This window comes from Rhododendron vialii, chromosome 12a (assembly GCF_030253575.1).
Source record: "Rhododendron vialii isolate Sample 1 chromosome 12a, ASM3025357v1".
In the NCBI taxonomy this organism is placed as follows: domain Eukaryota; kingdom Viridiplantae; phylum Streptophyta; class Magnoliopsida; order Ericales; family Ericaceae; genus Rhododendron; species Rhododendron vialii.
In genome coordinates this window covers 31156898-31180432 of record NC_080568.1, presented here as the reverse complement: position 1 = coordinate 31180432, position 23535 = coordinate 31156898, and the positions used below count along the sequence as shown (strand labels likewise).

General features: G+C 39.7%; 4 protein-coding genes and 1 long non-coding RNA gene across 5 annotated transcripts in view; 3 read left to right on the top strand and 2 right to left on the bottom strand.

Moving 5' to 3' along the window:
• LOC131312026 (probable beta-1,4-xylosyltransferase IRX10L) overlaps positions 1-23535 on the bottom strand; it is a 70160-nt gene that overhangs the window by 12030 nt on the left and 34595 nt on the right. The window lies entirely within an intron of this gene.
• On the top strand, positions 1986-14130 carry LOC131312025 (sucrose nonfermenting 4-like protein). Its single transcript, XM_058339725.1, has 13 exons — positions 1986-2535; positions 2641-2728; positions 4925-5101; positions 5253-5387; positions 5503-5562; positions 7124-7213; positions 7505-7642; positions 8167-8296; positions 8390-8557; positions 9710-9773; positions 9879-9948; positions 10821-10911; positions 11124-14130. Exons 1-13 carry the CDS (start codon positions 2468-2470, stop codon positions 11219-11221), a joined length of 1377 nt encoding a protein of 458 aa, XP_058195708.1. The 5' UTR covers positions 1986-2467; the 3' UTR covers positions 11222-14130.
• On the top strand, positions 15842-19533 carry LOC131312027 (uncharacterized). The gene is made up of 4 exons (XM_058339728.1): positions 15842-16146; positions 18081-18339; positions 18561-18755; positions 18842-19533. The coding sequence occupies exons 1-4, from the start codon at positions 15905-15907 to the stop codon at positions 19235-19237; spliced, it is 1092 nt and encodes a 363-aa protein (XP_058195711.1). The 5' UTR covers positions 15842-15904; the 3' UTR covers positions 19238-19533.
• Positions 20323-21139, top strand: LOC131312033 (uncharacterized). Its single transcript, XR_009195688.1, has 2 exons — positions 20323-20629; positions 20716-21139. It is a non-coding gene; the product is annotated as an uncharacterized LOC131312033 (long non-coding RNA).
• LOC131309673 (ATP synthase subunit alpha, mitochondrial-like) lies at positions 21713-22618 on the bottom strand. The gene is made up of 3 exons (XM_058336276.1): positions 22374-22618; positions 22218-22315; positions 21713-21939 (listed from the first exon to the last, which is right to left on the bottom strand). Exons 1-3 carry the CDS (start codon positions 22616-22618, stop codon positions 21713-21715), a joined length of 570 nt encoding a protein of 189 aa, XP_058192259.1.

Below are 23535 nucleotides of genomic sequence, written 5' to 3'. Positions count from 1 at the left end.
ATGGCTTATAGCTAGACACTTAATTGGATGGAAAATATCATTCTATTATTCAATTTGCGTGCCGATGATGGAGCTTTCTAAACCTGATTGAGATAAAAATTTACGTAGGTGACTTAATCATCAAACATAAAAAATTCAACGGATTTGATCGTCATTATTATGTCACAGTCGCATGGCTACATTACATTCAACTACAACAAAGGACTAGGTTTCATACCAAATACTATAAATTGACTGTATAGTCTAAATGTCGTTAGTGAATGTATTTTTAAAATGATCGATCAGGACTGTTAGGATGTTAAGTTATACAATATTTAATTTGTGATATTTTAGACATGTATGTTGCTTAGGTATAATAATTATTGATTGTGCTACGATATATTTTGGTCTTGTATTTAGTATCTTTTGATCGATTTCTTTTGGTATGACACATTGTGGTAAGAAAATGTCAATTTTTTGTGTTGTCATAACAATTGTGGTTATGTTATATAATTTGTAGTATTTTACACATGAGGTAGAGGGAGAGAAAGTTAAGGAGGAGAGAACAACCTGTTACTTGCTGAGCCCTTTTTTTATTTGATAAATTGATTTAATAAATAGGTGGTCCGGATTATTTACTTTGAAATCCAAGGGTTTAAAATCATGATGCGTACGGTACACCCTCTAATAAGGTGTGTGTGCTTATAATGGTTTTGGTTATATTCATAATAGATTTTGGTTATGCTCATAGTGGTTTTGTTTTGTCAAAAGTTACGGTGTCCCCAAAATGACCGGGGACACCGAAGTCATTCCTAATTACTAATTAACGGGCAACTTTTTTTTAACCAAACCACAAGCTCCTTAGCCTCTCTCTGGCCTAGGTCCAGTCCAGTGTGCCTCCCATCTAATCTCGTCTAGTTTTGCTTTCTTTTGATTCATTCCGGGCTTAAAATAATGATCAGAACTCTTTCATTTTGTTGAGCTCATTAAATTGTTTAGGACTTAGAAAAACCAGATGCAGTTGATACCAATCCATGGCTTCTCAAACACACATTTATCAGAAATGCTACACACACATACAATCTGTGCACAGATTGTGCACAGATTTTGTTGTGGGGCCCACCAAGGGTCCCACACAAATCATCCAAGCCGTTCATTAAATGTAAAATATTTTTTCAAGGGTTCCCATAAAAAATAATCTCAATCCAATACCTATAGATGCTCGATCCAATCGTATAACTTTTCATTATCCGAAAATCTGAATGAAAAGTTAGATGGTTGGATGAAGCACCTATAGGTATTGGATTGAGCTTATTTTTTACGGGGACCCTTGAAAAAATATTTTACATTTAATGAACGGCTCGGATGATTTGTGTGGGACCCGTGGTGGGCCTCACAACGAAATCTGTGCACAATCTGTGCACAAAAATCTGTACGGGTAGCAGGACTCCACATTTATCTCGAAAGAAATGTTTTATGCACATTGAAACGAACCCATTTTTGTTGTGAAATAAATGTGTTCTGATAATTTCTAATTTTTTTTGGGTACATGATTTTCCTCTTTAGTTACTGAAATTAAACAAGTTTTACAAAATAAACGGTTTCGATTATTATTGTTAGCATTATATGAGCCCACAAAAAACAAAATTGGACGGGACTCGATGGAGAGACACTAGACTGGACCTAGGTCCCCCCCGAATTGGGAGATGTTGCCAAATGGTGTTCATCTCGGGAATCGACAATTTAAATCTTGTTCGATTAATGGACGGTTCAGATTTATATGCGCTCAAATTTCAATTCCAACCATCTGTCCAAAATGAACGACTGGATACCGCTCGACACACTGCTGGCGGGGCTGCTTGTCAGCATCCTGGGTCTGGTCCCCCCCTCTTTCTCTCTCCGCTTTGGACTGACAGCTCTCAGCCAATAGTAGCACAACTCGATCCCGCACACATGCGATTGATTTCCCAATCCCATATGGTCAAAACTTCCTTATTGCACTACTTGTAATTGTACTACAATGAAAACGAACCAAAAACAGAATCCCTCTCTCTCTCTAAACTCTCTCTCTCTCTCTCTCTCTCTCTCTCCGGGCATATATTTGTGCACACTTGCCATTCCTACAAGTGACTTTTTTTTTATCTAAGTATTTCCTTCCTCTCTCTCTCGTCCTCCGCGGGTAATAAAATTCTATCCCTTCCCCCCTGCTTCGGAGATTTCGAGGGCCGAATCTCGTCCCAAGATATTTCTCCTCCAGTGAATCCGTCTACATATGCATATACACGTATACAGCCGGCTGATTTGTGGAGAAATTTTTATTCTTTTCGGCACACAGCTTTTCGCTTTTGGCCTTTCCCCCCATTCCTTCAACCCCATTGGGTAGCCATACGACACCCACGAAGAAAAATATATGTATATGCGTATATATGTGTGTGTGTGTAAATCAGTTTGGATTGGGTAATTTGGGGAGCGATTTAGCAGTAATTTCATGGTTTTCACAGAGATTACTTGGCCCCATGGGGGCCGTAAGGTCTTCCTTTCTTTCTCCTTCAGCGGGTATGTTCCTCTCTCTCTCTCTCTCTCTCTCTCTACATTTGTTTATGTGTGTGTTTGGAGGTGTATGGATGTACAGATGAGCAAGGGTTTTGGTTATTTTGATAGGTGGACTGAGCTAATACCAATGACTATGACGGAGGGTTCTTGTTTGGTTTTTCGAGCAATTTGCGATCTTCCTTTGGGTCGTCACCAGGTAATTTCAGTGTGGAATAATCAAAACCACTTTTTTGTTGCTTCGATTTTAGTTTTACTTTGTTTATGGCACCTTGATTTGAGAGTTAAATTCCTTAATATCGTGAAAATTTAGATTTTTTTTTCACGTTCTTTTCGGATTCCACTCAACTAAAGTTCCAATTTTTTGGCCGGACTATGGAAACTTCATCGATAGATGGCCACATAATCGAGGACGGGTGTGTGATTTTAAGTTTTTAACCGTGGCTAGGCGCATGTGACTGGCAATATATAGGTATACTTATAGTTAGCAACCAAGGTTGGGAGCGCAAAACTATTAAGCAATTTGAAACATTTTGATCTAATTCTTTTGCAACAGAGTCTTGAGGAACTTGGGGTGCGAGATTGCCCCTGCCCGCTTTTAATTACCTAAGAGGGTAGGAGAAAACCATGTAGCACGCCCTTCCTAAATGGGACTATGATTTGCTAACCGGTGGGCATGCCCCTTGTAAATATGACTTTATATCTTTCTTTCTTTCAAGCTTACTTAGCTGCCCCGACCCCAAAGAAAAAAGAAAGTGGGCCCACCCCATTGCATTGTCTCTGAACACGGCTGAATTTGATAGGCTTGGGTTGCAAACTGAACGTCATGATGTCTTGAACAACTGCTTTACTGACGCTTGGGGCGTCAGATTCCAGAACAATAGGGTTATATTGGAAAGTCCAGGTCCCAAGCGAACTTGACAGCCTCTCTAGTAGCTTAAAAGTCACTTAGCGTCGGTGAACTCTGTGGTTATCTGTATTCTGTGAATTCTTGCTACAAAAACTGTGCTCAATGACTCTTGAATCACTAGTTCCAAACGATCATTCCAGTTTCCTTGGTCATAAGCTCCACCGAAATTGACCTTAACTCTCCGAGTAGGTGAAGGTTTCCAATCATGCAACATTGTGGCTTGAGCCTGCTGCCATGGAGTGTTATCAATCGTTATTATTCTGTGCATCAAGAAGATAACCAGCTTCTATACACGGCCTTTTGCATAGCGATACGAGGCTCTTATCTGAAGTTCTGAAAACACGCTATATTGTTTCATTATTTGTCATAAGCTAATTAGTTCTAGGGGTCATGGGTTAGTGGGGACTCGATTGGAACTTACACGTCTTTATAAACCATGTTGGTAAAATTGAAAAAGCAAGGTGAATATTGTGAAGTGACTTGTAAGCCTGATGAGGAGTGAGGACTTACCCCCTCAAAGTGGGTCGTCGGGTCTTAAACCTTATTTTGTCCTTTCCTCTGCTTTTACTTATGTTTTACAAAAAGGACTAATTAATGGTCTTAGCCCAGAATAATGACTGCTCGGGGTTTTGAATTTAAGTGTTAAAAATTCTTTATATTTGCCTCTTGTATTTGGGCCCCAGTCTTTTTTTATTAAAAAGAAGGATAGTTATGTAACTTAGCTTCGAACTGGGGGTCATAATGAATGGAGGACATAGTTCAGGCGTGCTGTCCAGTAGTATATACTTTGTATTACTAATAGTCTGGGCACTGCAATGCAGATTCATAAACAAGAAATAGGAAGTGACAAATATCAGACCAAACAAAAAGGTTAGTGAACTTTGACTAGAAGAGTGAATCTTTTCTCCATTGAGAGTCTTGGAAACCCATGACTTTAGTTTTTCCATTATTAGTTAATTACTGACTCATTTTGAGTGTTTCATTTGTTGCACACTTGTTAGATTACCCCATAATAGGCAGAGGATATAGAACATTTACTTTCTTAGGAGAATATAATTCATTTTTGACATTTGATTGATTGTCATTTTAGATGAAGGAAAGGAGAGACCAATTCATGTAGAGTCCACTAGAAGTTCTCTACTGTGCTGTTTCATACATGTTGCTTCATATTCACAATAAGTAAGTTACATCTGAGACTCCCCATTCCCTATGGAGATTTATATTATCGCCACTATAGGAGAAGATGCAAATCAGTATTGTACTCTGTTCCACATCTTTTTCATCCTATCACTAGGCAAAGCCGCAAAGTCATCGGAATCTGCTTTGTTTTCTTTGACTACGTTTGTTTTTCCTTGTATTGCTCTTATGATTTAGTAATTTTATTTTAAGTATTTTGTTTTGTTGGCCTGTAATCTGTATATAGGAGTTCTTACGAGTATAGTATATTTCTCTGTGACATAACGTGTCTATGAATATTTGATGCAGTACAAATTCTTGGTAGATGATGCATGGCGATACAACGATCAACAACCTTTTGCTCAGGATGATTATGGAAGCATTAATAATTACATTCTAGTGGAAGAACGGCAGCTCTTCTCATCAAGCTTACACACTCCAGCATTTACACGAAGCATGGACATAGATAGGAATCCGCAGGATGAGGTCAGAATCAAAACTCATTCTCTCTCTCTCTCTCTCTCTCTCTTCCCCCCCCCCCCCCCCCCCCCCCCCCCCCCCTAATTACTATTGCCTCTTGTCAGTTCGACACAAAGCATTTGAATTGCTTTACTGTCTGTTTTGTCATATCAATCAGGCATCATCATCTGGTGGTGGACATCTTGATCGAGTGTTGCAATTGTTAGATAATGACGTAGACATCTCTCGTCATCGTCTATGCATGCATTTGGCAAGTCACAAAATAGATGAGTTGATTCCCAACTCAGGCAAGGTTCGACTGCCTTCGTCCTTTTTTGATTCCTGTTTTTGATAGGTGTTTTCGTCTTTTGTAATCCATACGTTAGTGTTTCTGATTTTAGGTTTGCTGGGGTGGATGTTTTATGCAGGTGTTCTTATTGGACGCTGAGATGGCTGTGAAAGAGGCATTCCATGTTATGCACGAACAGGTACGACTTGTGAAGAATCTCTCTTTTGATTGACTTGTAGAATCAGAAACAAAAGTCATCTGTTTTGGTAACGAATTAGGACCAAACATGTAAGATAGATTTCCTGCGGATTTTATCTTTCTACCTTGCTTCTGATCATGGAAGTAATGTAATTGCACAACATTTACAGCTTTACACCCGGCCGGAGTGGCCTCGAATAAAAACTGACGTAACTCTAAAATTAGTGAATTGAAGCTTCCAGTGATTTGGGGCACTACCACCAGAAACCTTGTAGGTTATTTTCATTCTCTTCAAAATGGGAAACTCAACGATACTTCCCTTGAGTTGAACGGAATTAAAAAAATGGTAGTTCAGCCCTTAGTAGCAGGATCCTTCTAAAATGGGTTCGCTTCCAAGACGGGAGCTCGAATCGGTGCTCCTAAGATGGAGCTTGACAGGAGCTCGCTCCCCTCAAGATAGGAGCTCGCTCCCAACTAAGATGGGAGCTTATTGGAAGGTTAAGGCAACTATTCTCATACTCTTAAGGGAGTTATGTCATTGTGGAAATAAAAATATGAAAATCTTATCACTCAATAAGTTTTGCAAATTTAAAATATCTAACTTCCTACGAGTACCCTTTAAGATCGTGAAAATTCTCATGAGTAATCACTTTTCCTTCAATGGTTAAGTATTTAAAGATACTTTATATACGTATTTATATGAAATCTATATACACTCCCTAGGCTCTCCCAACCTTAGGAGCTTCTAGGTGCCTCCCTCCCCCGCACCCTCTCCCGCTCTTGCCCCAGCTCCCACTTCGTGCTACTAAGGTTCAGCCTCTTCGTTTTACCATGTAGGCCCTGATAAGAATTTTGTCAAGCTTAGTATTATGGGTGTTTGCAGATCTTTAGTTTGCCAATTTTTATGGATCCTGATGCATAAATGGAAAATTTGGTATAATGATTGAGGAACGGGGTATCCTGATATCCTATAAAGGTGCCAACAACTGTTAATGTAACTTTGTGCATGAGATTATTTACAGTTGCAGAATGCTATTGCAAATCTCCGCAATTGTAATCTGTGAGTTGATTATAGTCTCATAAAGGTGTATTGCTAGAGTCTAAATTAAAGGTAATTAAGAGTTCAACATGCATTAATACCATCATATAAGCTAAACAACTGTAAGTAAGTTGATGAGACTCTGGATTGCATAATATTAACATGTTGTCAGGACAATCATTAATGTAGTAGGTTTAGCTTAGGCTTTTCTTTTTCCTTTTCTCTGATGAGATGAGAGTTTCTTGGACTTTGTTCCAGTCTCCCTGTCTCACCTTTACTAGGTAATTATCGGGCCTGAGACCTGAGACCTCAAGTGGGAGTCTTGGAATCGAATTAACCATTGGTCCACCCTCTGGGTTTGAACCCGAGACCTCTTGAATAGTGATGTCAGGTCTTCGACACTTGGATAAGCTTGTTACATAGGTTCCTTTTCTCCCTCAATGAAATGTTTAACATGTTGGCCTTTGCATCATTGCCTTGATTTTTCCTGGACGTTAACCTTGTCGATCATATTTTTACTCAGGGACTTGCAGTTGTGCCAATTTGGGATAGCAATCGCCGACAAATTTCGGCAATGATGACGGTTTCAGACTTCATTTTGATATTAATGGAGGTATTAACACACATTTTATCTGCTAGCCGTAGTTAGGTATTTATTCCCACGTGTGAGTTTTATGGCAGCTTTTTATAATGTACGTAGTAATTGATTCCATAGGTTCCCACCTTCCTTGACGTGGTATGCATTTGGTTTGCTGTTCAATGTTATTGGAAAATTGAGTTCTACAGCGACTCAGATTGCTAGCCTATTTTGGCAATATGAATTGATGATTGTGTTGTTGTTGGCTTCCCTTGAGATATTCTTTATGTTGACAGCAGGTTTATATTCTCTTGTTACTTTCTGCAGCTTCATCGAAATTATGCGATGCTGACTGATGAACAGCTAGAAGTGCATACTATTTCTGCCTGGAAAGAAGGAAAACGCCAACCAAATGGAGAAGCAGTTGGGGCTGCACAGCTGATGTTCGGAAGGCCTTTAATACGAGTAAGTGCTCTTCCCACCTAGAACATTTAGGAGCGCAGAATTAGAACAAGGAAGTTGGGTTCGCGTTGAATATAGATATATATCTGCAGTGTCATTTAAAAGGATATATATCTGCAGTTTCATTTAAAAGGATAACCTCCTTTTCTATCAAATTACATGTAGAAGGGCAAATAATAGTGCAAATGATAACGCTAAACAAGTATTCGAGACCTGAACATCAATGACAATTTTAATGGTCCCCAAACTTTTTAAAGTTGCATTCCGAGCTCCTAATGTGTCCCCAGCGTGTTGGCTCAAGAACTATGAATAACGTCAGGCACATATTTGGGCATGTTCGTGTCGCTCTCCGACATGCGTCTGATACAGATACGTGGGGCCGACAGATGCGTCTCTGCTTCTTAGCAGAATATGGTTTTTTGCTTTTTCCAGTGATGGGATTTAAGGTTATCTTATCTTATGCTAGGCTGCTAGCACTTTATAAAGTTTGTCATCCTAATTCTTTCTCCATTTATGGCTACCCTCAGGCTGGTCCTGATGAGTCTCTAAGAGATGTGGCTATGAAGATTCTGGATTATAAGATATCAACTATTCCAATTATCGAGGAATCTTACCCACTGTTGTTACATGTAGCGTGCCTCGGTGGAATACTAAAATGTGGGTGGTTTTATTGAAGTTATTTAAATCTTAAAATATTGTCTGTGTTTTCACTAGGTAATCGTTTTTCTCTCTTTTCCTCGTAAAACTTAGATATGTGCAGGCACTTCAAAAACAATCTTGATTCTCTACCTCTTCTACAACACCCGGTTGGTAGCCTCTCTTTAGGTACATGGACAAGTGGAGTTGGAGGAGCACGTCATCTTTTTGCATTACGTCCCAATGATACTCTTGGTTCTGCTCTTAACTTATTGCTACGAGGTGCACACCTTCTTTCTACTATTTCATTGTACATGTTCTCTTTCTTATGTGAACCTGCATTTGTACTTCTTATAAAAGATAAAACAAAAAACCTGCACTTGCACAAATAGCACCACCAACAATTCTCTCTCTCTCTCAATGTCATTTATGCTTAACTAGTTTTCTTTGTTTAAGAAAAAGCTTCTTTTTCCCTCCTATAATTTCATGAGCTTACATTTACTATCTATTTGGCGATTTTTTGTATGCATCGGCAACTTTCAATGACTCTTAACTTCTAATTTTGGAGAGCTAAAATGCTGTTAGTTTTTTTTTAATATAGTAGCATGTCTTTAGGGATTATGTAATCAGTAAAAGGCTACATTATGAGGTTATTTGGAATTACATCTTAGAACAGGTCCCACTTTGGAAGCTGAAGAGGGTTGCATATTATCTTTTCATTTCTTTTTTAGGATCATTTGGCAGCTAGTGAGCGACAAATAGTCACATTGTCCTTCTTTAAGTGGGGTTCAAATCTCTATGATTTTCGTTGAAGTGACAATGTTTGCATGCACTTATGATTTTTCTCTTTCCAACATGTCAGAACTTGCTAGAGTTTAAGTTTCACAGGGTGTTTCCTTTGTTAAATCTAACCTAGCAAGTTTAGTAATCTTGGGATCTACTTTCCACCAATAGGAGAAGTGTTAATTGTTCAAGTACCCTGAGCGGTTGTAGCCTAGCATGAGCTTGAAAAGGTGGAACGTTACAGTACAATTGATTTTGGATATTTGAGATCACATGTCACTCAACTTTATGTGCCATGAAATTATATAGGCTGCAAAAGGTTCCTTTTTGAGTCTTCGCCTCATTACTTTATGCTGTGCCATGGTTTAAAAAACATCACCATCGTCATTCTTCATTTTAACCGATGTAAGGCTCTACCATCTTTTGTTAAATGATTATGTATACAAACTCTGTGTCTGGTTGGTTTGTAAAAGCCTTACGGTTAGAAGTATTTTCCTTTTCTCGTTTCACTCCCAAAGTATGTAATTATGTATCTCAATTTCAGTGAATTGTGTTGAACGTGCATCTTTTTTTGGTTTTTTGATGAGTAACCATGCAGGTCCATCTACAGGCATATTATCTATTTGCACTCATCCCTTTTCTTTTTCCCAGAAAATATAAGTTCAATACCTATTGTTGATGGTGATGGTTCCCTCATAAACATATATTCCAGGAGGTAATTGACATGGATTTTGGCAGTCACAGAAATTTCAAGTTAGTCTTTACAGATTCAGTTTTGTACTGTTCTAAAATTGGTTTCAACTTGATTTTGTGGATTTAGTGATATCACCTCTTTGGCAAAAGATGATGCCTACACTCGTATCCGGCTTGATCAGCCAGTAATTTCCCAAGTAAGTCATATTGATGCTCTTCTTGCTACATCTATGATATCTCTTGGTAAAATTTGGTTTGTTAATGTACTTCGTGGGTTTCTCCACCTTGTTCGATCATATCAACAGATTCAGGGATGAGTACTATCCGGCTGCATAATATAACTCCTACATCGCACATATTTTCAGAAAGTTCAGAAGTTCAATTTTATTGTTATGGCTGGAATTAAGGTTATGTGATCCCAGTTTTAGCAGTTTACTTGGGATGGCAGTCTATTCTGTGTGGCTATGTGCTGTGTGCCTGTGCCATACACATACACTGACTTCTTTAGCGTGTAATTTTATGTTTACTAGCATTGCATGCAGTTGGTGATGCCTAGGACATATTAAGGATGACAAGTTTCCTTCCAAACACCTTACATGACGTTCTGTAATAGAAACATATATCTGGCACAAAAAGTCGCATATATGATGGAGAATCCAGGGATTTTCACACTTTCTTGTTATTCAGTTTAAATGAAAGTAACACCATGGTGTTTTGGTTGCTTCGTGGGATGCATGTTAATTATTTGTTCTATTCTTGTTCACTGCAAATGAAATTCTGTGACTTCAAGACACAGAACACCTTCAAATATGATCCTGGTGTATGTAAATTTACTTTCCTCATCTGGAAGGGATTTTGATTTTTCAGAAGTCAAAATAAATTACATTGGTGGATTGTGACTGTATTTTATGATTCTAAATTTGGTTTGAAACCACATCTTTGGCGAGTAGTGTGTTTTTTCACCATTAGTCATTCAACAACACGTACCCTGCTACATCTGGTCGGGGCAGTTGCCAATTAGAATAGTTTCTACCAAATTTTCTAAGGACTTGTCTTAAATCTTAATCAGGTGCTGGAACTGGCTGATGGTTCTAATAGGTATCACACATGTACGCGTTCTGATCCCTTGTACGTGGTTATGGAGCGCCTTTCAGATCCAGGTTCCTCTTTCATTTGAATATAATTTGGATATCTATGTGCAACAAAAATTGGACAGAGTTTCAAAGCTGATACTTTGAAAAATGCTACTGTCATGTTCCATCATTTGAAATAGGCTTTATGTGTGGAATTCAGTCTGTCAATCGCTTAAATTTTTTATTCTATATATATTATTAAGAAGTTTGGAATTGATACATTCATGGTTTTGTTTCAGTGGTACGGCGCCTTATTGTTATTGATGCTGGCAATCAGCGTGTTGAAGGCATAATCACATTAAGCGATGTATTTAGATTTATATTGAACCCAATTTAATTTGTAAATTCCTCCTCTGTCATTCATAATCATAGATCTATATTCCGAGTCAATAACTTTTTTCTCCCATATTACTTTGGTTTTTTTTTGAACGGTGTTTTCTCCCATATTACTAATCTTTTTGTCTGTAGTTTTCCACGGTTTACTTCTTTTGATTGTTTGAAGTTGGAACGAAGGTTTGACATTAAAATGTTCAGAATTGATTACAGTTAGAGAGTTAAGAAATTACTCCATAATAATCTGGTTGTGCATATTAAAATGTTCAGAATTGGTTACAGTTAGAGAGTTAAGAAATTACTCCATAATAATCTGGTTGTGCATATTGAACGCGGACATTTAGCATTTTAGCTGATCCAGTTACATGTGATTGAACTTTCTTCTTCTCCTCCTTCACATCCCTGTGAGACTTTTGTTTTGACATCTACTTGCAGCTTACCCTTTGTTCTGATAATTCAGTACATATAGAACATTTGCTCCCCTCCAAACTTGATATTAATGATTCACTCTCTCTGTCCTAACATCCTGGATGCTATACCCGAACCAGTTGATACCTTTTTTCTCATTCTCCAGCTTATCTATAACTATAGTCCTGTCATTATGGACCTACCTCGGATAAACTTCCAGGGCTGCTAGTGGGGGGTCCACCAAGGGTGGTGGCCTGCTTGCGGTGGCAGCTTATTCCCACCGAGTTTGGCGATCAAGTGGCTCTTATAGATGGACAATACACTGATGTATTCCTTTGCAACAGGCTTCTGCCCTCTATGATCCTGATGGAGTTTGGTAGGGTCCTCCTTTCAGGTCCCCTTCCATAGGGCTTCTTATAGCCACGTCCAAGGAGGACTGTTGGGACTGGTCGCCCCATCGTATCTTTTTTATTGAAATAAAAACCAGCATGAACTATGCGAAATAAGATTTTGGATGAACCAGCTAACAGTAGACATAGGAACCACAAACATGTCTATCGGCCTCACGTATCTTTACTTCGGACACAGACATGACGTGTTACTCTTCAGACACATGTCGAACACTCTTAAATATGTGTGTCCAGTTTTTCATTAGACTCCATTTTATTTTACTCCAATATATTCTGGATACTTTGGACACGTAGGGGAAACTGTTGGGATACACTACATAAGAAGGTTAAAACAGAATAACTAAAACTTGGCTGAGAGTCAATTTTCATGCATGTTAGGTCCATGAATACTTGTTATGTGACCGCTGATTTGTGTCTTCATAGTAGTAGTTCAAGTTGAGATTTTTAATTTAATCTGACAGTAGTATTTCTTACTCTGTTATGTATTCACAAGATACATCTAGAAAATAAATAGGTCGCGTGCCGCCAACGTGTGTTTATTCTAATATGTTTGAAGAAATAACGTGTTTGCATAGCCGTGTCTGTGTCCTGCATCTGTGCTTCTTACCCCCGACTTAAAACCTTGAAGGCTTGAACCTAACTTTACATGTCATTGTTTGAGTCTTATCCATAGTCGATTTCTATGACTGTTTTGGCTCTAGTGATTGTGGAGCCAAGTTTCCACATTTAGCTACTTTGGATGTGTCCCACTAATTTGATTAGTGCCCTTTGGACACATATTAATATTCTCAAAGAACAATTTAGGTACGCATAGGGTAACAAGTGGATGGTCCAAAGTGATTGCACTCCATCTGAAAGTGGAAATATGCATCATATACTCCTTTAGACTCGCACCTATTTTCTTTCTAAAACTGCTTTAATAAACGCTTCTTCCAATTTGCTTTGCTTTTGTAACTTTGTTACTCTCTTTTGACAAGTCATACTCCACTTAGCAACCAACTTTTCCCTACCCTTCTTGCCTTGGTCAATCTTTGATCCATTCCTTTTAGCTATTCTCCACATGGAAGGACTTGCCTCTTACCATCTGTCAGGGTGTACTGCTCTCAGCATCACATAGCCATCTGCGGGAGATCCACTGTAATTAGGCTCAAGCCAAGGTCCCTACCGTGTGCTACGAGCGCTAAATACTATGTTTAGCCCCACCAAGCGTCTATAGAGACTTAACCTCAAGCGTTGAACGAGTAACTCTAAGTACTTTATCCATTGAACCAACCGCTTGATGGCCCCTCTCCCTCTCTATTTCCTAGTAGATTAATTTAATCGGTGTAAACAGAATAGAACTATTCTTCACGAGATAAGTATGACCTAATATGAGAATAATGCGTTTGGGGGACCATTCAAAATGTCATATGCCCTCTGTTGATATACTTTTTCCATTCTTTTTATATTTCAAAACCGCGATATGTGCGTGTATATATAGCGAAGGAGAAGAAAGAAGGCAACAGGGTTATCATTCCTGAGGCCCTCTTGCTCCTGAGATGTGGAGGAAGAAGGAAAAGAAGATGAACATGAGGAAGAAAGTGATCACTCATTCATCTGTTGTTGCATATTATACCTTCTCCCACATGTGATCACATCACAGAGGGGAGCAGAAAAACAAAAGGCAAGTCATACAGGCAAAGGGAAGGCAATGCCTTTCTTCCAGTTTTAACCCAGTTTAGTTACTGTTTTCAGAATCAGTTTCAGTTTCGCAGAATGCTCTTTTCAGTGAAAACTATTGTTTTCACATCTTAGTTCTTTTTTGTATCTGTGAATGAGTTTCAACTATTTGGAAAAAAATATAAAAAATGTTGTGATTGTGCTGACATATATAGGTATGTTTCCAAAAGAATTATTCGAAAAAATAAGTTCCGAAAACTGTCGACCCGACAAGTATTTGGGAAGCATTCTGCAAAAAACTGATTCTGAAAATAGCAACTGGATGAGGTGTTTTTCATTTTCCTTTCTAGTCTTGGACTGTGTTTGTTCAGTTCATTGTGTTGTTGTGTGACTTGTGTCTGTAATATTGGGATCAAATAAAGACAGAGATTGCACATCTTCTTGTTCATGACAAATGACAGTCTGTGGTACCATTCGCAGACTTTTTTTTTTCCTTTTTTCTTCTTCTTTTGGCTCCTCTGGTATGTTTCCAACTAATCGAGATCGAAAAACCGTGTTTGACTGTTCACAGAACCGCGTGATCTCAGCCGTTCGTTTCGGCTTTGGACGGTCCGGATTTAAATGAAACTTTTCTAGGAAGAGTTTAAATCTTCCCATTTGGACCGTCCAAAACAGTCTTGAATGGTTGCGATTCATCTCCGTAAACAATTATTGGCTGAATCTTCCGTTGAAAAGATTTTCTCTTATGTAAATTGTGGTAAAGTGAAATCCAGTCAAGTATGCGTTTATTTTTGAATTCCTAACACATCAATAAGTCCGTGGTTGGATCTTGAATTTGTGACGAGGAAAAGAAAATCTAAGAGCTTCCCCCCCCCGAAGTTCATTTATGAATCATTAAATTGTCTCAAAAACTTTAAGTTGCTATGAAATAGGCCTCACTACTTGCACCTCTCCGGCTCTCCCTAACACACAATCCTATTTCCTCCGCGAATATTCTAGCATCCAGTGAAGAAAAACCAAGTGCGAAGGAAGGAGAATAGTATGCTAGACAATGAACCGATGCAAATAGAAAGACTCAAACCCATCAAGTTTTCTGAACTCAATATCAAAATCTCGACGTTAATTATCGAATCTCATTTTGAACTATTCTTATTAAAGTATCAAACACATTCAACTCAAAAAATTCGCTCTCCAAAAGGGTTCTCAATACCGGTGAAGAGAGAGTGACGGACCACACACGTTAAATAAGCACGTAAATTTTTCAATAAAATTTAACGTCTCTTAAATTTGAAGTTAAAGTTGAAAATGACGCGTGATCAACCTCATCTGGATTTAACCAAACAGAAATCCTATTGGTACCGACGGTACCCATAGGGAAAATGCACCGACGGCCACCGGACGGCCGTCTCCGGTCACCGGACGGCCGATCCGAGCCGTCCAAAAATTTTAAAAAATAAAACCGAGTGGCCTTACGCGAGAATCAATGGCATCCGAGGTGTGTAGGGTACTTGATCCGAGTACCCCTTTTTCGTGTATATACACGTATATACAAATATACACGAAAAATGGGTGCTCGGATCAAGTACCCTACACACCTCGGATGCCATTGATTCTCGCGTAAGGCCACTCGGTTTTATTTTTTAAAATTTTTGGACGGCTCGGATCGGCCGTCCGGTGACCGGAGACGGCCGTCCGGTGGCCGTCGGTGCATTTTCCCTATGGGTACCGTCGGTACCCATAGCAGTACTCTTAACCAAATGGGTCTAGTTCAGTTGGTTAGGACAGTTGCATCTGATTAAAAGGTCAGGGGTTCAAATCTTCCCACCTGCGTGTTGGACTCGAACTCAGACCTCTCCCTTTCTTTCTTTGTTTCTTACCTTAATTAGCTGATTTCTCTGTATTAGTTGAGTTGTATGACCTCTTCTATCGATCGACAAAGGAAAAAAAAAGAAAAACTCATCCAGATTTTAGCAAAATAAAAAATAAAACACTGCGTCGTCGTTTTATCTCGTTAGTTGGTTCCAAAAATAGCGCGGGAGGAGCGGGATTCAGTTATTACCGTTTACTCTCTCTCTCTATCTCTCTCTCTCTCTCTCTCTCTCTCTCTCTCTCTCTCTCTCTCTCTCTCTCTCTCTCCTCCTCCTCCTCCTCCTCCTCCTCCTCTCAAATCAAAGGGAAGCAAAAGCCCAAATCTTATACTAAAACCAAAAATGGAGAAAAACGAGAGTGCAAATGAGCACCTGGAAATGGAACCGAAGAGAGAGAAAGAGAGAGATCACAACGATGAAGGTTCGGATAGCGAGGAAGATAGAGAAGAAGAGATCAGGGACAGGGAGTGTCATGAGAGAGAAAAGAAGATGTCGGACAAGAAACAGAGAGCCAAGGAGAGGAGAGAGAAAAGGCGCCAAGAGATCTCTCTCCTCCGCACCATTCCTTATTCCGATCACCAGCGGTATCAATTGACTTTTTTCCCTTTCTTTTTTTCTCTTTCGTATCCATTGTGAGATTTCCTGGCTTTTTTCCTATATGTTTTTGTACTTTTCTGATACCCCTTGTCAATGTATTCGGGTGGAATACTGGAATTGAATTTCCGATGAGATTGTATATTCCTCATCATCTCACGTCCCTCTCAATCGGGAGCTCGAAGTAAGATTCAAAATACGGAGAAGGTACATGTTACATAGGAGAATGGACGCGGAACAACTTATCTTCACTATTTAGTATCGTCAAACAAACGGTCGCTACATACTCAAAATCCCAATTCGTTATTCTTAATATCTTATGAAGTTGTGACAAGATCTAGAATTGAAAATTTTCCTTGTTGATTTGGACAAGTACTTCATTTTCGGCTGAGAATATACTAGATCTTTGTCAAATTTGATAAATTTATGCTATTGTGAAATCCAAGTGCTTGAGGCGTCAGGCTGTACTTGCACCTGTCTCCTCTTCGAGATCGATAAGGGAGATAAGGAAACCCTCGGTGATATCGTCTAGAGTATGGTTCAGCATAACAATCGCGTGTATGCGATGACAATGTGTCCACTATGAATTCAGCCCAGATAAAGCGCATTCCAGTTAGGCCGTGTTTGTATATCACGTGGGATTGTATATCCCACATTTTGTGGGATAGCGTATCCAACAGATATTTCATTGAACCAGTAACCTCATAAGCTCCAATTAAACGTGAGATATGTGGTTCGTTGAATGCGATACTTTAGTCCAGACAAACAAATGGGCTCTTAACATAGTGGCATAGTGCATTTGGTAGGGAATTGGAGCCAAAATCCTACACAGTACACACCCTTTTACCACCTGAGTGGCTAAGTCCTATTCTGATTACATAAAGCTCTCATTAGAATATAGATTCAATGCTTCAGGTTTCTGGAGGGACACGTGATGCTGTGCAGCCTAAATATAATGCATTGCTCACATCATTAAGGCTTAGTATAGGGTTCGAAACTTTTCTGCAGGCAATTTACTGTCTAAGAACCTTTTCTGACCATAAGCTTCATTCACCACCACTCTACTTCTTGAGTATCCCTTGACTCCCATCTGTTTAGGTGTGGCATATGCGTGCACACACAGTTCAGTCCACTTTCTTCCCACATTATTACTTGTCGAATGATTTTCCATCGACTTACATACAGGATCTATATATGCATGCACAGATGTGTGCATTTGGTAGGGAAATGGAGCCGAAAACCTACACAGTACACATCCCTTTACCAACACAGGGGCTCAATCATATTCTGGCTACATAATAAGCTCTACTAGAATACAAATTTCTGATCTAAGGTTTCTGGAGGGACATGTGATGCTGTTTTCAATTATTTATGGCTCAAGCAATAAGTCAGAATAACCGTATGACATCATGCATCATGCATGCTGACAGCAGTAGGGCTTATTGCGGGATGGAAAATTCTGAAGGCGACTTACTGTCTAATAACCTTTCCTCATGACTTTGAGCGTCATTCGTCACCATTCTACGCTTTTAGTATCCTATTTGTCTAGATGCGGCATACGTGTAGACACTCATTTCAGTCCACTTGGTTCTCACATCACCACTTCTGGAATGATTTTCGATCAACTTACATGTAGGATCTGCATTTTTGAATTCCATTGTAATTGAAGCATGCCAATTAGCTTTGGATTGGAATAGACTTTCTTTCCTTGCGATTGAAATTACTGAACTTTATATTGACTCTATTCGTGGCAAAACGTCTCTCCCTTCATATGATACATTATACAGAAAGGTATCGTTCTTTTTTCTATTCATATGCTTGTGCATCAGATTCCTAGAGATGCTGCTTCTTTAATTTGCTCTTGTTCTTTTTGTTTTGTCAATTCTTTTCCCTATTGAATATATGATACTTCTGGAGTTTCTAGGTGGTGGTCTGCAGATACTATTGCTGTGGTGACAGGAGCAAATAGAGGGATTGGATTTGAGATTGTACACCAACTTGCGTTGCATGGCGTGACAGTCATTCTGACATCAAGAGATGCGGCTGTTGGCGAAGAAGCTGCAAAGGTCTTACAAGAAGGAGGTTTGAATGTGTTTTTCCATCAGTTGGATATCGTGGACCCTTTGTCAATCAAAGCATTTTCCGAGTGGCTGCAACAAAACTATGGTGGCCTCGATATTCTGGTAAAATGTCGATTCCTGTTTGATAGGTTCAAAGTTGACAGGTTATACGAAGACATTTCACCGTCCATATGCTTAGGCTTTGTAAGAATAAGATAGTGTGGATAACGATGTAAAGCTTATTTATACCCTCTTGCTGGCCATTAGGCTTCTGCGGGTTTTTTTTTTTCCTTTCATTGATCTTAACCCAAATAAGATAATATTCAGCCTATGAACTTGTACAGGTAAACAACGCAGGTGTCAACTTCAACTACGGATCAGTCAACCGTCTGGAGTTTTCTGAACAGGTTATTGTCACAAATTATTTTGGCACCAAAAATATCATCAAAGCAATGATCCCATTGATGAGGCCATCTGCTTCAGGTGCTCGTATCGTTAATGTTAGCTCACGGTTAGGAAGACTTAATGGCAGGCGAAATGTAAGTGGTTTCTTTGATTTTTCCTTTCCTTTCCTCACTGCCCTGGGGCATCACACCAACATTATCAAATTTCTTGGCTATGACAGAGAATTGGAGATCTATCCTTGAGACACCAACTCGAAGACGTGGACTCGCTATCAGAGGAACTGATCGATAAAACTGTGACTACATTCTTAGACCAAGTGAAAGATGGCAGTTGGACATCCGGCGGGTGGCCTCAAACATATACCGACTACTCAATGTCAAAACTCGCAGTTAATACTTACACAAGACTAATGGCAAAGGTGCTTTCGGAGAGGCCAGAAGGCCAGAAGATATACATCAATTGCTACTGCCCAGGTTGGGTGAAGACTGCCATGACCGGTTGGTCGGGCCATACTTCGCCGGAGGAAGGAGCGGACACAGGCGTTTGGCTTGCCCTACTTCCAGACCAGGTAGTGACAGGGAAGTTTTTCTCCGAGAGACGGGAGGTGAGTTTTTAGACAAGTTTAGGATTCTGGATTTTGTTGTGTAAAAGGCGGTAACATTACCAAATAGCCTATTTCATTTCCACCCACTGGGCACTCGAATGGTGTTTGAAAACCATGTTACTTGGAACGAGGAACGGGAGCAGGAACGTGGTACATCACATGTTTGCGGCACAGTTTGGGTAAGGCTTATATAGATTACAAAATTATAATGTACGCTTTCGAGCAATAAAGATTGAATCAATCAATATAATATTGTTTCGTGTTATTCATGTGGAAAACTTTATGTACGTCAGGAATGCTTCAAAAAGACGAGATAATCTTGATACGTGCTTTGTATTTTTGAACAAACTACACAGTTTTTAATCAGCCAGTTAAAACCTTCTTAAATGACATGGCACTATAACAGCTTGTGGTATAAAACCTTCTGAAATAACAATCGGGCTTACAGCTAATCAATATAGGGCAATAACACTTCCAAATTCAAATATACTGGAAACTCATCCAATTGACACTCAGAGATATTCCACAGAGGTACATCTAAAGAAAGGGATAATGACACTTCCTCCGACCAATTTGATTTGCTTGTAAACATGAAATGATGAAATCAAAAGCATAATTTGAATGAGGATACAGTGAAATAAAATTTGGTCAAAAACTTGAGCTTTTGCATGCCTGAAAAATATGAGGTTATAATTAGTTTGCAAAGGATTGACGCCCATTTTTTTTTTTTTTGATTGACGCCCATTTGTGAATAAAGATTTAGCAAAATACAGTATGTATGTGTATATACATACATTTCGGGGGGGGGGATGCAGACGACGATTGGTGTTCGGTTGGCACTCATCAGGTTCTGGACTCGTTGCTTTCTTCTGTACTTCTGGGTAAATATTGTCATTGCTCAGAGTTTCTTGCTACCTCGGCTACTTCTTCATCCTCTTGAGGGTGGAGTATTATGTGGGGTAAGAGGTTGCTTCAAAAAGGCTTGAAGTGGAGAGTGGGGAATGGAAGACAGGTGAGTGCGTTTCGTGATGTGGTGGTAGAGCCATGGAGCATAGTTTTGTGGATTATGGAGAGCGTATATTTCTTCGAAGTGGAGAACGTATGTTCTTCCAATGTTCTTTCTCCAAAAGATTATGGAGAGCTTCACCTCTGGGCTTTAATTTTGATGCGGGGGATCCGATTCCAGTGGTCGGTGGCTTGCAGGTTGGATTAAGGAAGCGCCGAGCAAAGAAGTAATCTGGAACTCGGTGCTTTTAATGTGGATTATTTGGTGTACGCATAAAGGTGTGCTATTTAGTGGGGACTGCTGTAAAGTAGATGATTCTTTAGCTCGTTTTGCAGTTGCGAAGTTCTCAAGCTCAAGCCGAAGATGTTGAATGTGGACAGGTCAGAGTCTGTTTGCACGTTCGGGGGAGCTGGTACTATGATTGCTTCGTTTTTGAAGTAAACTGTAGAAGAGGAATGGCTGAGTCCTTGTATTTTTGTGACAGATGGGGCATGGAAGTCCGACTTGATGAGTGGTGCTGCTGCTTGAGCAAGAAAGCGAGAAGGGGGAACTAATCTGATGCAACAAGTTGAAGTTATTCGAGCATCTTCAGCGTCTTTGGTGAAAATCACGGCAGGGTTGCAAGTGCTGGAATGGGCCATCAACAATGGGATTGAAGCAGTGAGCATTCACACAGATTGCCTGGTTTTTGTTCAAGGGCCTAATAAAGCTAGTTCTTCTCTTAGACATGCATTTTTTTTTCTTCTGTTATCTATGTTCTTATTTTAATTTTTTAAAAGTTATTAAGGTACCGAGACTGGATGTTAAGCCTGCTCATGATTTGCTAGAGCGGCTTTACTATGCTTGTAATGTTTATTCTAAAGGAATGATCTTGTTCGTGAAAAAAGAAAAAACTCTCATTGCAGTTCTATCTCATCCAATTATTTATTATGGCTAGCCTTTTTTGCGTTTTGGAGTTAAAGATCTTAGCTAACATTTTAACCAATTGAGCAACTAAGATGCTACGCATTCATTACTTCTTGTCTTAGTATCTGACCCAGCTCTTTTCTCTCTTTTTTCACTTTTTAGTGCAGCTGATCTTGAGCTCCAAAATCAAATTACTCTGTATTAGCCACTTCAAAATCAAACAAGTTGGGTCATATCGGCCCCACCCATCTTGTGATTATTTTCGAAAAGGTCGTGACCGCTCTGTCAACATAGCACGCTGAGTTCGTATAACATGGATGGATTTCTAAAGCGAACTTTCCAACCATAACACAAGTATCAATGACCAAATCCATACAGAGAAAAGGCATTGAAGTCCCTAAAAAATCTATCTATACATCAGGAAACAACAAATATCTCGTACTGGTAACGCTAACTCAGTAATTTCTTGAAGCTACAACGTAATCTCAAAAAATTCAAAAATTTCAGAAAACTGGTGAGCTGCTTCTGGAAGCAGCAAATACTTGTTTATCGGTGTTGACTTTGTAAAGCAGTTCTCACTTTCGACTTGATGACCATGATGAATTCCTAATGCTCAAGTAGCTTAGCTGCTGCAACTCTTCTGATGCAGTTCTGCTTGAATTCCCAGGACTGCCGGAAGAATTCCCATTCTCTTTGGCATTTCTCTTCTCTTCTTTGATTTCATCAAGAGTTTTTGGTCTAGAAAACACATTAGACTTCCCCTCAGTAGATCTCTTCTTCCTTGAAACTGGTTTTCCAGAGACTGCAGATGAAAGAAGATCTGTCTAGGCTGCCTTTTTTCCACATATTGCTGTCTGGGACTGTTTGGACCTAACAATTCCCATACTTGCTAAATGATCAACTCTATCAGTGTGCACTTCAGAGTTCAATCTCCCAAACAGTCGCGGATTCCCAAGTTTTCGAGACCTTTCTCGGATTCTTTCAGCCAGAAAAGAAGTATTGTTCCTTTTCAAGAAACGTGTCACTCGTCGACCATCAATAACCCTCGACGTTTCTTAAGATGGTTTCGGAGGTCCCCACCTCTTTGGTCATCAGCTCCCAAATTTGCAGGAAATGATTTCCTCTTCCGCGGGAAAATTGGCTCCAACATTCTCTCCCTTGAGCGCTTGTGAAATTCTCTGATTGAATCATATCTCTCATTGATAAGAAGAATCATATCTGGATGGCTTATAATACAATCGTGCCTCAAGATATGTAGGATCATCCTCGCCTAGAGACCCTCTTCCATCAATAGGTACTCCCAACCCGTCGACCACACGGCCTAGCATAGCCTTTCCCGCGGGAACATCCACAATAGATCCAGTGCGCTTGACAAGATCTCCTTCTTTAATAGCAGTATCACTACCAAAGACAACAATCCCGACATTCTCATTCTCCAGGTTCAAGGCTATTCCTTTCACACCGCTGGCAAATTCCACCATTTCCCCGGCTTGAATCTCGTTCAATCCGTAAACACGTGCAATCCCATCTCCAAGTCTTCATAATCATACCCCGAGAAATAACCATTTAGTCCCCTTCTATCTCCATCAACGGAAAGCAAGTATTCTGGATCCTCTTCATAGCCATAGTTCTGTAATCTATCATCATCCACAAGAACGTCAAAACCGCTAAACCAGGAGACGATTCCAAACAGTCCTCCCTCTCTAAAAAACCATCAACTGCATCCTCTTCCGAGCTCTGATCAGTGCATACAAGAGATCTGCTCCGTACTAAATCTGTACCTAGAAGCAGCATTTCTGACCTAACTACTGGAGCTTCTTCACACTTAAATGCGGACAAAACAAGGGAAGTACTTTGATTCTAGATGTTAGTATGAGCTGATAAGTGGACATATGGTTTTGGCTTAATCTGTAGTTCTGCTGCTCTCATGGAAGCAGCTTCAGATGGATTAGGAAGTATTTCTACCGGTGCAGATCTGGCATCACTTACCGCGGATGTCTTATTTTCCAGGGGAGGTGCACCAGTGACTGCATAAGCTGTCTTTGAGGATTTCCAAGCAGGTGTACCATCTTCTTGTGGTCCATGTACAAAAGGGCATCTGTCACCTTTGTTGCAAAAGCCATCAGAATAAAAAAGCAGGGGTCTTTAACTTGCTCATGGGTGCAGCGGACTGATATAGGGGAGGAGCAGATTCAGAAGACACCTCAGTATGCACATCTAAAGGCTGAATGGGAAAGAAGACAAAAAAGGAGCAAGAATAAGTACAGATGAAGCTCATCGACCATAGATGAGTGACTAGAGACATTAAAATGGTGGACTCGTATATGCTGTTAATGTAAATCACAGAATTCTAGCTATGCTTGATGTTCCCTTGGTGTAACTGTCTCATTACTTCGAC

Bases quoted from the DNA above. Each gene is read 5' to 3' on its own strand.
- LOC131312025 (XM_058339725.1), top strand. From the start codon at position 2,468: ATGGTTTTCACAGAGATTACTTGGCCCCATGGGGGCCGTAAGGTCTTC. The intron at 5,563-7,123 runs GTACGACTTGTG...ATTTTTACTCAG, and splicing joins TCCATGTTATGCACGAACAG to GGACTTGCAGTTGTGCCAAT. The intron at 10,912-11,123 runs GTTCCTCTTTCA...GTTTTGTTTCAG, and splicing joins GGAGCGCCTTTCAGATCCAG to TGGTACGGCGCCTTATTGTT.
- LOC131312027 (XM_058339728.1), top strand. From the start codon at position 15,905: ATGGAGAAAAACGAGAGTGCAAATGAGCACCTGGAAATGGAACCGAAG. The intron at 16,147-18,080 runs GTATCAATTGAC...TGGAGTTTCTAG, and splicing joins CCTTATTCCGATCACCAGCG to GTGGTGGTCTGCAGATACTA. The intron at 18,756-18,841 runs GTAAGTGGTTTC...TGGCTATGACAG, and splicing joins GACTTAATGGCAGGCGAAAT to AGAATTGGAGATCTATCCTT.
- LOC131309673 (XM_058336276.1), bottom strand. From the start codon at position 22,618: ATGGTGGAATTTGCCAGCGGTGTGAAAGGAATAGCCTTGAACCTGGAG. The intron at 22,316-22,373 runs GTATTATAAGCC...TGATTCAATCAG, and splicing joins ACATATCTTGAGGCACGATT to AGAATTTCACAAGCGCTCAA. The intron at 21,940-22,217 runs GTGGGGACCTCC...TTTCATCTGCAG, and splicing joins GGGAGCTGATGACCAAAGAG to TCTCTGGAAAACCAGTTTCA.